Source organism: Oryctolagus cuniculus, chromosome 7 (genome assembly GCF_051225735.1).
Source record: "Oryctolagus cuniculus isolate XC-2025 breed Fujian yellow rabbit chromosome 7, ASM5122573v1, whole genome shotgun sequence".
NCBI lineage: Eukaryota > Metazoa > Chordata > Mammalia > Lagomorpha > Leporidae > Oryctolagus > Oryctolagus cuniculus.
This window is the reverse complement of record NC_142873.1, coordinates 133,742,792-133,755,949: the sequence shown is the minus strand read 5'-3', so window position 1 is coordinate 133,755,949 and position 13,158 is coordinate 133,742,792. Positions and strand designations below refer to the sequence as shown.

Sequence of the window (13,158 nt, the reverse complement as noted above, 5' to 3'; positions counted from 1 at the left end):
TTTTTTTTTTTTTTTTTTTGACAGGCAGAGTTAGTGAGAGAGACAGAGAGAAAGGTCTTTCTTTTTTCGTTGGTTCACCCCCAAAGTGGCTGCTACAGCCAGCGCATTGCAGCTGGCGCGCTGTGCCGATCCGAAGCCAGGAGCCAGGTGCTTCCTCCTGGTCTCCCATGTGGGTGCAGGGCCCAAGCACTTGGGCCATCCTCCACTGCCTTTCCGGGCCACAGCAGAGAGCTGGACTGGAAGAGGAGTAACCGGAACAGAATCTGGCACCCCGATCAGGACTAGAACCCGGGGTGCCGGCGCTGCAGGCAGAGGATTAGCCTAGTGAGCCGTGGCACCGGCCTGGTTAGTGTTCTTTACTCTTAGAACCTCTGTTTTTGAGGCTGGCATTGATGTGTAGCCAGTTAGGCCACTGCCTGCAATGCCAGCATCTCATATGGGTGCTAGTTTGTCTTGGCTGCTCCACTTCCTATCCAACTCCCTATTAAAGTGCCTGGGGTGGAGGGGCCCAGTGCTGTGGCATAGTGGGTAAAGCCCCTGCCAGCTATGCTGGTTTGAGTCCCACATGCTCCACTTCCAATCCAGCTTCCTGCCAACGTGCCTAGGAAAGCAGAGGAAGATGGTCCAAGTCCTTGGGCCCCTGCACCCATGTGAGAGACCCAGAAGCTCCTGGCTCCTGATTGGCCAGCTTTGGTAGTTGTGGTCATCTGGAAAGCAAACCATCAGATGGAAGATTTCTCTGTCTTTCTGCCTGTGCTTCCCCATAACTCTGACTTTCAAATAAATAAATCAATCCTAAAAAAAATAAATAAATAAAGTACCTGGGAAAGCAGCAGAGGATGACCCAAGTGCTTGAGCCCCTGTGACCTACATAGAGAACTGGATGAGGTTCAGGATCCTGGCTTCCCTTGTGGTCATTTGGGGAGGGAACTAGCAGATGGAAGATCTCTCTCTCTGATTCTCCCTCTATCTCTGTAATTCTGCCTTTCTAAAAAAGAACACATACACACATACACACACAAACCCTCAGTTTCCTCATCTGTGGGCCTGGCGTGTGATTGGCATGGCATATCATAAAGAGCTAGCAGAGTGCTTGGGTGTAGGCAGTGCCCCATCAGCAAGAGTTCTTAGTACATTCTCCCTTCTTGCACCTGCAGCAAGTTGATGAGAACTATGGGAGAGAAAGAGCCGTACTTTTCTTTCATCGATCAAGGGAGAAAGAAAGAAACTACCTTTCAGTAAGAAAAATCACAGTATTTCACAAATTCCCAGATAATTTTAAAAGACACCCTGCAAAAAGTCATCATATCACTAAAACGTAGAATAATACCATTCTAAGAACATGGGCTTTATAGTTTTGAAAAGTCCACTTCTTCATTGAATACTTGCCAAAAAACCCTGTAAGGCAGCACTTACCTCCCATTTCACAGATAAGGAAATTAAGAATCAGAGGGGTAAAGCCACAGCCACCAAAGAAGTGAAGGGGCCAGTGCTGTGGCATAGTGGGTTAAGCTGAGGCCTGCAGTGCCAGCATCCTTATGAGTGCCAGCTGGATTCCCAGCTGCTCCACTTCTGATCCAGCTCCCTGCTAGTGTACCTGGGAAAGCAGTGCAAAATGGCCCAAGTGCTTGGGTCCCTGAACTCACATGTGAGACCAGGAAGAAGCTCCTGGCTCCAATCTGGCCCAACTCTGGTCATTGAGGCCATTGAGGAGTAAACCAGTGGATGGAAGATCTCTGTCTCTCTCTGTAACTCTGCCTTTCAAATAAATAAATAAATCTTAAAAAAAAAAAAAAAAAAGTGGTGGGGCTGGGATATCAAGTCTTCTACAAATTGGGCACTTGTGCAATTCACAAGAGAATTTCACATTCACCCAGTCCTAAGCCTACGTTGTTTAGACATGTCTGAAATGGCATTTCAGGAACCCAGAGTGGATTGACCAGGTTAGCAGTGTGGTTAGAGAAATGCAGCCCTCTGGATTGCCTGCAGCTCCCTGAAGTAGTTCTCCTTGGCCCAGGAGGGCCCAGATGGCATGAGCTGCCCCCACTCCGACACGTTTGAGAAATCTTTTATTAGAAGACGTCCCAGAAGGCAACATTTTAAAATCAGGCAATCAATAACCACAGCTAAATACAAAATTTCAGTTAAACTTGCCTTTCAATATAAATCAGACCCTTGCAACAGGAGAATTGCCCAGGAGGTTTTTTTTCTTGTACAAAAACAGTTAACACCACTTTGCAAAAGGCATACAAAAATACAGTATAAAAAAAATACTCCCCCCAGCATAACACCCAACAGCAGCTTATAAAACACAAGCTATTCAGTTGAGACATCAGTCACCTACACCCGACCTGTCCTCCAAAGAGAGTTCCAGAAGTCAGTTGGCTCCTGAAAGTCATGCTCCAGAAGGTAGAAGGGCTGTTTCCAAAACTCCCACTGGGCTTCTCCAAGGCCAGCACACAGCCTCAGAAAGAGACCATGCTGACCAGTAGGTTTGGAAGTAGCAGCTGGTTTTGTAGAGCCAGAGCAGCGCCTACCACCTCCCCTCCCCCACTTCCAAACCCAGAGCCAGTAGGCACCTGCTGTCCAGGGCAGAGGTCTGGAGGGGCTGCTCCTTCTTCCATGTCAGGCTTAGGAGTTCCTGAGGTTGTCCACATGTCACCTGCTGAGGTGGTGGCTTTCCCAAATTGGAGGCTGCACTTGGATTTGACTTGGAGCTACAGAGTCCAGCTGGGGCAAAACCCATCATGGTTGGCTAAGCAGAGTGTCTAGAAGCTCCTTTAAAACACACAGGGAAGCAAGTCCACCTTCTGGGGCCCTGGAGGAGACCCAGCGACTCCCCCCCCAGAACTTCAGTTAGGCCCAGCTCTGGGGAAGGGATCTGACTCATGCACGCTGGCAGGGACCCAAGCTGGTGGCTGCAGAGCCAGCAAGCTCCTTAGAGTTGCATGTGGACCGGTTTGCACAGTTCCACTAGAACTTCGAACTTATCCGTCAAGGATTAAGATGAGAGGCAGGTGGGAAAGAGGAAGTGGTGGAGTTCTCCCTTCAGAGGTGCCTTACACCTGCATGGAGAAAAGATTCCCAGGTAGGCTTCAAGTGCCCCTTGGAAAACACCTGGACAAGGAACAGGCTCCCAAGCCAGGACTCCAAGCTCTCCCCAGGCCCCACCCTAGGCTAGGTCTCATTTCCCTGTGTCTTGGTGAAATATTTCTGACCTGTGGGAAAGCGTGCCGGAGAGGCCATTGCATAACGAAGACAGAAAGAAACCAAAAAAAGTCCCTTGGAGGACAGAAAGGTCCCTCCTGGGAGGAGACAGCCCAGCCCTCCCCGCTCCCCCCAGACAAAGACTCTGGAAGCAGAACTCTGCCAGTGCTGTCGGGGTCTGGGTCGCAGCCCTGAGGGTGGGAGGAGGGGTGTCGTGTGACATGGTGATACATAAATTAAAGGTTTCCACTCCTCAGCTACCGTAAAGTGTCTGACAGTGAGGTAATGGTCCATGTTGATCCAGTTTGCGAGCTTGTCTTCACCCAAGACAGCTCGAGTGTCTCCTGGAAAAAAAGAGCCTCAGGGAGAGCGTCCAGGCCCAGCTGTCCTTGCATCACCCCCAGAGACACCAGCGGGAGCATCCTTTCCCAGCTAAAGCTCAGGCGGAGTGTGAGATTTCATGCCGGCCCGAGCCCCCGACAACGTCGGCCACCTGTTGCATAGCATCTGTCAGCCTTTTTCTTCTGAGCTAGTGAGCTAGGCAGACCCCAAGGCTCCTCGGTCAGCCGCATGCGGAGAAACCGGAGGCGCCAGAGAAGACACAGCACTCCCTCAGAGTCGGCGGAGAGCTGGACTTGGAGGTTTCCAAGAATGCAAGCCCCTATTGTGTGTGCGCTCGCGCGCGCCGGCTGCAATGCATTCTGGGAGCCACTGTTCTGCCGGTCCCACCAGAACCCAAATGTGCAAATTACTAAAGGAGAGAGAAGGAGGTTAAAAATAAGCTCGTGTCTTTGTAGGACAAGACCAGTCGCGCTGGTTTTGGTCCGTTAGTAGCCGCTGAGGTACGCGATTCTCCTCTGCAGTTGCTGCTGCCGGCATCGGAGCTGCCTCTTCTCCGTAGCCATCCTCTTTTCGGCCCCCACCAGGGCTTGCAAGTATTCCAAGGCCTTGCTGAGGATCACTACCTTGGGCGCCTTGGAGCAGCTGGCCAGGGTGGGCACCTGGTCCCGCAAAGCCAAGAACCGCGATCGGAGGTCATTCCTTCGTTTGCGCTCCAGGAAGTTGTGGTTCTTCCTCTTGGTCACGTCCTCCGAATCGGAACTGATGGGTTTGGGGTGGCAGGACTGGGAAACCTGGCTTTCTGCAGGCGGGGAGCTCACCATCTCGTCGTCCTCTTCCTCCTCGTCTTCCTTTTCCTCCGGAGCATCCCTGTCCAGAGCCTCTTCTGGGGGTGCCCCCTCCGGGGCCCCTTCCTGGGAGCAGCTTTCGGGAGGGAAGCGGGCGGCATAGTTGTGCTGCTGCTGATGGATGGAGATGTGGAAGTGTTTCATGCAGGGGTCCAGGAGGTCCGCTCGCACGGTGATGGTGACCGGCTTCCGGATACCCAGAGACTGTCTCTTCTCCACTGTCACCACGTCGATTTCTTCTCCCTCTGTCCAAGGAGAAACAGCAAGAGAAGCAACACCTCTCGTGAGAAACAGGTACCCAGACAGCGGGGGTCAGGGGAGGTAGGTGACATCTCCCCAGTTTAGTTATAAGCAAACTGAAGGGAGGAGACAGCTGATTCGTGTGTAAAGAAGGAAGAAAGGAGGGCAAATCAGCAAGAAGGAAAATATTCTCCAATTTCTTTTTGCACAGTGAGGCTTAGATAAGAACAAAAGGCAGACCCAAGCCAAAAGCCCCCAGTCTGCACAGGCTCTCCCCTCCCCCACCGAGAGGACAGAGAGAAAGAGCTACCGGTCTGGGACAAAGTTTAGCTATAAAGATCTTCCCCGGTCCGACTCTTTCATGCCCCATCAGAATTGTAAATGAGGACTCTGTGGGCAGAGCTGCCCTTTGTTCCTGCCCAGCACAGCCTGCACTTGGGGAATTGTTACTTTTCACAAGTTATAAATCCTATTATTCCCCCACCTCTCTATTCTGCCATCCCTTTCAGCTGAAGACTCAGAGGAGGGAGGGCTACAACCCATCCCTCCTGGCCCACAGAGGGGAGGGAAGAGGCTTCCCTCAGGCTGCTGGGTTCAATGGGTTTCTAAAGTCATCCATCACCGGTGGGGCACCCGCCCCACCCCCTTCCCTGGACCAGAAGAGGTTGGATTTGTAATCACAGGTCTGAGAGAGCTGCAAAGGTACCAGCAACCATCGCCAAGCCACCTGCACCACAGGCAGAGACTAAGCAGCAGGGAGCTGGAGGCACCTGGACAGGTCCCCATCATTTTCTGACTCCAAGTCTTTTAGGTTAACCCAATGAGGAGAGAGGAAATTGGGGGAAAACCCTCCTGCAGCACACATTTTACAGACCACCCCAAGCCCCCCCCCCCCCCCCAGCCACCTTCCTGCATCTCCCCTGACAAATGAAGAGCTCCGTTCTCAGCCTCTTTTGCATATTAGGAAGCTTGAGCCCCTTTGTCAGGAAGGCTTCCATTGTGTGGACAATCGCATTATTTCTCCATTAATAAAACCTGACCATTCAGCCCTCCTGGCCCCAAAGCCTGGGATTGGCCAGCTAAGCTGTGTTTGGAATGCTGTCTTACCCAGCCCCTAGCCCCTATTGGCTGAGCCCTACCGTCAGTCACTCTCCCCACCCCCCCTTCATTGTTTGCAATCTGTTGCATTTTGTTCTAGGCCATGTGGCCTGTGAGTGAACCAGGAGCCCGCAAACAGGTTCAGGTTAAAGGGCAGGTCAGGAAATGATTCCGGAGGCTTCCTTACATCCTGAACCTTGAATTTCCAGTGTGAAACCTCCTGGCTGGGGAAGGCTTGCTGAGAGGGACAGTTTGCTGTGAGACAGTTTGAAATGTTCTTTTCCTTTAACAGACAGTAGAGCCTGACTGTACTCAGATGAGGAAACTTCCCCCTGGCACAGTCAGCTCCAACCCCCTCCTGCGCAAAGGGAGACACTGAGACCCAGGTGGGCCAGGTCCACACCTTTGTAACATTCTGGATCGCAAACTAAGGTCGCCAGACTTGCAAAACAATGCTCTCTCCACTCTAGCACTGGACCTGCCTTTGTAGGGATACATCTTGACCAGTTTCTTGATTTCAAGATTCCTATTCCAGGCACAAGCTCTTGGTGTAGAGAGAAAGCAGGTTAAAAACGACCTTACACAGTAGATCGAAAAAAACATTGGCTTTTAATTTTTCTTGTTCTCTTCATTTCCCTCGAGTGTATGACAACTGCCGTAGCCCTCTCAAAAGCTCACGGCAGAGTTATTTGTAAAAATGACAGTGAGTCTTCTCTGTCCTGATTTACAGGCACCCTGCAGAAAAGCATTTTCTCCAGTGCTGCTCGCGGGTCAAGGCTGCTCAGGTCTGCCCTCAGTGAGGTGTGCACTTGCGCCAAGGAGGGGGCAAAGCAGCCTGGAGCTCCATGGTCCTGAACTCTGCACCTGGCCCAGAGGCTGGCACAAAGTAGACAGGGCTAGTGCAGGTTTACTGCGTGAAAAGGAGCAGGGGAGACCAGCAGGTGCATTGAGCGGGAGCTGGCTTTCCACCTCAGGCTTCTCATATCAGCTACCACGAAGATCCGCTCAGTATCAAGGTTGGGATGGGCGGAGGATTGGGGGAAAGCTGACTAGGTGGCAGGAAGCAGGGGCTCACTTCCCGTGGTTTCTTCCCTCTAAGCCTCAGTTTTTCCATCTGCTCACGGGGAGCATTCATTCCTCCTGGCCCTGTCTCCCGGGTGATGATGAGGATACACAGGTGGTAAGGGGTGGGAGGTAGCGTGGGGGGGTATTGTCGGCATTTACAGTAAAGCAGGTTGGAGACCCAGGTTTTCAAGAAGCTGAAGGCTTTGGCTCTGCACAAAAGGCTCCTCCCCTTCAGCCTCTTCTCTCCCTAGGGGAGTGTGAGTTTCCCAGGGAAAAAAGCAGCAACAAAAAAAGCTCCAAGCTCGGTGACTCCTAAGGACCCCTTCCAGTCTTGCAAGGACAGAAATCCCCTGCTGTCCAACCCGAGTATTGTCCTCTCTAATCGCCAACCCTCCCCCATGTCTCCCTTGTCCCCTGGGGCTCCAATCACCATCAAAGGGACGCTGGCTCCCTCCCCACTTCTCCAAACTGTTTACCAACACACCCACGTGTCAGACAGGCACTGCCGGGGGCTACACCAGCAGCTCCGGCCCGAAACGGGGGGAGGCGGCTAAATCCAGGGCTCCAGAAGCGCCGGCGACTGACTTCCTACGGCGGCAAAGCCTGGGCTACCCAAGGGATGCCCCCCTCTCGGACGGCCCGGGGCGGTCCTTACCCGAGTCACTGGGGCTCTCAGACCCCGAGCAGGCCTGGGTCTTGGGCTCGCCCAGCTGACAAGGGGCGGCGGGCTGCGGGTTGCCGGCTTCGAGACTGGGCGTGCAGTCCGGGGCGGCGGGCGCCTTGGGCGGGTTCCCCCGGGGCGCGCCGGGGGCGAGCCGGTCGCTCACCACTCTCTCCAGACGCTCCCGGGCCGAGAAGCCGCTCCACATGCAGTCGCGGCGGATGATGGAGGCATAGTTCCTGCCCCAAGCTTTCGAGTGGCCCCGGGATTCCGCCTCGTCCCCGGCTCCCCCTCCGGGCCACGTCTCTGGGGGACCAATCCCAGAGGCTGGGTCCCCGGCGCCCGGACCGGAGCCCCAGGGCGGCGACGTGGGGGGCGACGGCACCAGCTCGAATTTCTTCCAGATGTCCTCGCTGGGCGCAGTGGAGCGGTGGAAATCCTCCCCGCAGTCGTAGTCGTAGAAATAGTGCTGGTACGAGTCGAAGTCCATGTCCGCTCCCTGCGGGAGGGGAGGGGACGTGCCGACTGGGGTGCGGGCAGGGGGAGGGGAGCGTCCCCGGGTGCCTGGGCACGGCGGCCACCGGGCTCCGGTCCCTCCCCGACCCCACCAGCTGGCAGCCGTAAGCTGGCCCCGAATCCCGGGAAGCCTGGCTCAGGCTTAGAGCGCCTGGGGAAGCCGCTCACCGTGAGCGGACCCGGCTGCGGGGAGCGAGTTCAAAGCAAACTTTGCCAGCGCCGCCCGGAGCGCAGCTCCCAGGGCCCGGTCGGGCCGGGCGGGGGCGCGCTGTGCCCTGAAGGCAGCCCGCAGCCCGCCCGCCCCCCAGGACCCGCGCCCGTGCCTGGGCCACCCGCAGCCTCACCTCGCTCCCGCCGCCCGCCACCTGGAGCGGACCGGCTCCCCGCCGGCTCGGGGCAGCCCGGCAGCCCGCACACACGCACATGCGCGCCACCGAGCGCGCGGCCCGCACTCACGAGCACGCGCCCCGCGCGCGCGTCCCCAGCCCCGCTCGCGCACGGCGGCCCGGACGCTCCCGGGATCGGCGCGGGAGCGCGAGCTGCAGGCGCATTGTTTCCCGGCTGGCTTATATCTCGTCGCGCGCCCCGGGCCCGGGGACCGGGGGGCGGGTCCTATGGGACAAGCCCCGCCCCGCCCCGCCCACGGCAGTCGACAGGTGGGGCCGACCCCACCTCCTTGCTGAGCTCGCCTGCCGTATTCTGTCCCCTGGAGCCCCCCAAATAAATTGCACCCTGGTGAGCGCAGAGCGGGAGGAGAGCTGGGGAGTCCGGCGGTCGCTTGGTGGAGGCGCGACTCTAGCTAGGCGCAGGCGGACCCGGCCGGTGAACTTAGGCAGCGTTCCTTGCCCGCTCCGGGCTGGGCAGCAGAGCGATTCCCCGCCCAGTCCTGCGAAACCTACTTCCCTAGTCGGGCCCCGCGCGGTTCAGGTGCGTCCGACCCGCGGCTGGGGGTAACCGCACCTCCACCGCGCCACCTGGCGGTTCTCGGTCGTGGGCAGGGGTTCGTCACGGTCTCCGCTTCCTCTTCGTTTGGTTCATTCCGGCTCTGTGGCCCAAACCCGGACCTTAGCTCAGCGAGGAGGTGATGATTGCGAGCTTTGGAACCAGAACCGTAACCTTTCTGAAACTCGGTGCATCTATAAGGCGAAGGGATGCTAAAACTGGCCTCAAAGGGTCGGTGTACGGATTTTGGTTCAGGAAGGGGCCTGGACCCGAGGAAAATTTTCCCCAGGGCACGCAGGGGGCTGAGACCCTTCCCTCCCACACCAAACACTCCGTAAGAGCTGTGCTGCCAAAGGAAAGGAGATGCTTGATGGGAATTTGGAAGCTTCCTTCAAGTGCTCACTTTGCCACTTGCTGGCTGTGAGGCCAAGTCGTTTGAAGCTGTGCCCGGCATCCCAAGACAAGAAGATAGACATCTAACCCCTTGTGTCTTCCGTGCATAGACTACCTTTGGTGAAAGAGGGAGAACTAAACCATACAGCCAGTCTGAGATTTAGACTTGAAGAAAGTAACTTGGGATAGTAGCCAATACATATAGAATCCTCCACCTTGCATGAAGACCTGGTGTCTGTCTACCCTGGCCTGGTTGCCTGCTGTCTCTGTTGCCCTCCCACCCTTGTAGTCTAAGAACAACAGACTACTCATGGTCACCCCAAGCAAGCAATCCAAGCCAGTTAGTGTAGGTGGCGCGAGGGACACAGGTGTGAGTTGATACACGGGTTGGGAGAGAAGGCAGGGAAGATGGCACCCCTGGTGTTGGACATGCTGGGTCTCAGATGCATGTGGAACACCCTTGATGGCAGGATCTAGCGCCTCATAATCTCAGTACCTAGAATAGCTTTGGGTAGATATTGCTGAACTGGCTTCAAGTTATATTGAGAGCCTGTGTGCGCTGCTCTGAGCTGAGCAGAAGGCACAGATCAGAAGGGCTCCAGGTTGGAATCTATAAACAGAGGGATCCAGCATCCTTTGGTGACTTGTTCTGTGGTCCAGAGATGTCAGAGATGATTGGTGTACTTGTCAGGGTTCTTGGAAACAGATGACAAAAAACAACCTTGAATCAATTTAAGCAGAAAGCAACTTTATTGTGAGAATTTGGGGTATAGAATTCATGGGCAGCTGGGGAATCCATGCGTGGAGAATTGGGTCTTTTTCTCTCTTTGGGATAGAGACCTGATTCAGCAGCCTCTTCCCACGGTTTCAAGGTTATAGGAGATATCTGGGGACAGCAAGAGGTGTCCTCCCCCCCCCCCCCAGCAAATAGAAAAAAGGAAGCCAAGTTGTTTTCTGAGAGTCAGGTTGCTCCTTCACTGTGCTGACTTGTAATTATTTGTTTAAGGTCTGCCTTCCTCAGCAGACTGTAAGCTCGATGAGGCAGGCTCAAATATCAGTCTTACTCCTCACTGTAGCCCCAGAGCTTGTAGCAGAGCCTGGCACATCATGGGTGCTTAGTAAATGGGCTGCCTGTTTGAACACAAACCCCTAATACTTAAGCAGAGGGGTACCAGGGCTGTCATTTGTGGCACAGCAGGTTAGGCCACTGCTGCTGTGGCTTGCAACATCAGTATCCTGTATTCAAGTGCCAATCCAAGTCCAGACTACTCTTTAGTCCAGCACAGTAGTGGAAAATGACCCAAATGCTGGCCTGGCCCAGACCTGGCTGTTGCAGCCTCTTGAAAAGTGAACCAGCAGATGGGAGCTGTCTCCCTCCCATCTCTCTCTGTCTCTGTCTCTGTCTCTCTCTCTCCCTTTCTGTCACTCTGCCTTCCAAATAAATAAATCTTTAAGAGAAAAGTAGAGACTGCCAGCCTACCTGATGGAGTCAGATTAACTCTCAGGCCCAGTCTACACTGTAACCTGGTTGAGGTTGTTAATGCAGCTAAAGAAGATACCACTTGGGAGGGTCAGGGTAGCCAAGGAAACCAGAGATCAAGGTGAGTTGCCAAGGTAATCAGCCATATCCATCCTGGCACCATTTGGGACAAAGATGCCGGCCCACATACGGGAAGCTGGAAGCATCACTCTGCAGCCATTCAGTTCAGCCCCCATTTCAGTCATGCTTGGATCAGCAAGCAACCCTCCGAAAACCATTCTGTTCCCCATGTAGATCCGCCCACAGGGAGAAAATACACTCATCAGCGAACAGGAAGATCCAGTCTGCTTCAAAGCCCTGCTTCCCCTTAGAAACTAATGAATTGGCATCTGATTTGAAATATCAGTCTCAGGAGCCTGGTTAATGTGTGTCTGGTCTATAGAGATGCTGTTGCTTTTAGGGCTAACAACTCTGGTTTCTAAGCTAATGTCTGAATCCAGAATGGTGGTAAATGCACCAAGATAACAAATGCTGCACTAGAGATGTTCCATTTTACTGCAATTTATTTTTCCTTTGTTATTATTTTAAAGATTTATTTATTCCTTTGAAAGACTTACAGGGGAAGGAGGGAGACAGAGACAGAGATCACTCCCCAGCTGGCTGCAACAGCCAGGACTGGGCCAGTTAAAGCCAGGAGCCAGGAGCTTCATCTGAGTCATCCACGTGGGTGGCAGGGGCCCAAACACTTGGGCCATCTTCTGCTGCTTTTCCCAGGCCATTAACAGGGAACTGGATTGGAAGGGGAGCAGTTGGAACTCAATTTGGCACCTATATGGGATGCTGGCATTGCAGGCAGTGGCTTTGCCTGCCATGCCACAACACCAGCCCCTTCTTTATTATTCTGAAAACATTTGGGGGCAGGTATGTGGTATAGTGGTTAAGACACCTACATCCCAATATCAGAATGTCAAGGTTTCAGAATTGGTCTACCAATTCCAGCTACTTGCTAATTCACACGCTGGGAGGCAGTGGGTGATGGCTGAGGTACTTCAGTCCCTGTCACCCACATAGGAGACCTGGATTGAGTTTCCAGCTCATGGCTTCAGCCTGATCCAATCCAGGCTAATGCAGGCATTTGGGGAGTGAACCAACTGATGGGAGCTCTGTTTCTGCCTCTCAAACAAATAGCATATCTTAAACAGAATAATATATGCACATAGTTTTTATTCTTTTAAATATTCATTTTATTTATTTATTTTTGAAACACAGAGTGACATCAAGAGAGGGAAGAGACAGAGGAAGAGATATACCATCTGCTGGTTCACTCCTCAAACAGCCCAACAGCCAGAGCTGGGCCAGGCTGAAGCCAGGAGCCAGGAACTCCATCCAGGTCTCTCATACAGATGCCAAAGTACTTTGCTTGAATTCCTCTGCCTTCCCAAGCACATTAGCAGGGAACTGGATTGGAAGTAGAGGAGCTGAGATTTGGAATGGCACTCCCATACAGGATGCAGCCATCACAAGCAGTTGTTGAACCCAGGGCACCACAATGCCAGCCCCAATGTATGTACTTTTTAAAAAATCGACTGGGCTGGGGCATAGGGTGTGGGGCCACCACTTGCGATGCCAGCATCTCACATAGGTGACGCTTAGTGTCCCAGCTGCTCCACTGCCAATCCAGCTCCCTGCTGATGGCCTGGGAAAGCAATGGAGGATGGCCCAAGTACTTGGGCCCTTGCCACCCATATGGGGAACCCAAATAAAGCTCCTGGCTCCTGGCTTCAGCCTGGCACAGCCATGGCTGTTGTGACCATCTAAGGAATGAACCACTGGATAGAAGATTCATGTCTCTCAGTCTCCTTCCCTCCCTCTCTCTCTCAACTCTGGCTTTTTTTTTTTTTTTTTTTTTTTTTACAGGCAGAGTGGACAGTGAGAGAGAGAGAGAGAAAGGTCTTCCTTTTGCCGTTGGTTCACCCTCCCATGGCTGCCGCGGCCGGCGCGCGCGCTGTGGCCGGCACACTACGCTGATCCGATGCCAGGAGCCAGGTGCTTCTCCTGGTCTCCCATGGGGTGCAGGGCCCAAGCACTTGGGCCATCCTCCACTGCCCTCCCTGGCCACAGAAGAGAGCTGGACTGGAAGAGGGGCGACCGGGACAGAATCCGGTGCCCTGACGGGGACTAGAACCCGGTGTGCCGGCGCCTCAAGGCGGAGGATTAGCCTATTGAGCTGCGGCACCAGCAACATAAATCTTTTTTAAAAATCAACTAGGCAGGGGCCGGTGCTGTGACGCAGCAGGTTAAAGCTCTAGCCTGAAGTGCTGGCATCCATATGGCACTGGTTCGAGTCCTGGCTGCTCCACTTCTGATCC

General features: G+C 54.1%; 1 protein-coding gene across 2 annotated transcripts; it reads right to left on the bottom strand.

Annotated features, from left to right (window-relative positions):
* Nucleotides 1–2,052: 2,052 nt before the first annotated feature.
* Nucleotides 2,053–8,779, bottom strand: MYCL (MYCL proto-oncogene, bHLH transcription factor). 2 transcript variants are annotated; one of them, XM_002715192.6, is made up of 3 exons: nt 8,319–8,779; nt 7,453–7,957; nt 2,053–4,639 (listed from the first exon to the last, which is right to left on the bottom strand). In XM_002715192.6, the coding sequence occupies exons 1-3, from the start codon at nt 8,397–8,399 to the stop codon at nt 4,035–4,037; spliced, it is 1,191 nt and encodes a 396-aa protein (XP_002715238.2). In that variant the 5' UTR covers nt 8,400–8,779; the 3' UTR covers nt 2,053–4,034. The 2 variants fall into 2 exon arrangements, with proteins under 2 accessions (XP_002715238.2, XP_089157052.1); XM_089300926.1 differs by lacking the exons at nt 7,453–7,957; nt 8,319–8,779 and adding an exon at nt 5,540–5,658.
* Nucleotides 8,780–13,158: the final 4,379 nt, after the last annotated feature.

Bases quoted from the DNA above. Each gene is read 5' to 3' on its own strand.
- MYCL (XM_002715192.6), bottom strand. From the start codon at position 8,399: ATGTGCGTGTGTGCGGGCTGCCGGGCTGCCCCGAGCCGGCGGGGAGCC. The intron at 7,958-8,318 runs GTGAGGCTGCGG...CCCCTCCCGCAG, and splicing joins TGGCGGGCGGCGGGAGCGAG to GGAGCGGACATGGACTTCGA. The intron at 4,640-7,452 runs GTAAGGACCGCC...CTCCTTGGACAG, and splicing joins TGAGAGCCCCAGTGACTCGG to AGGGAGAAGAAATCGACGTG.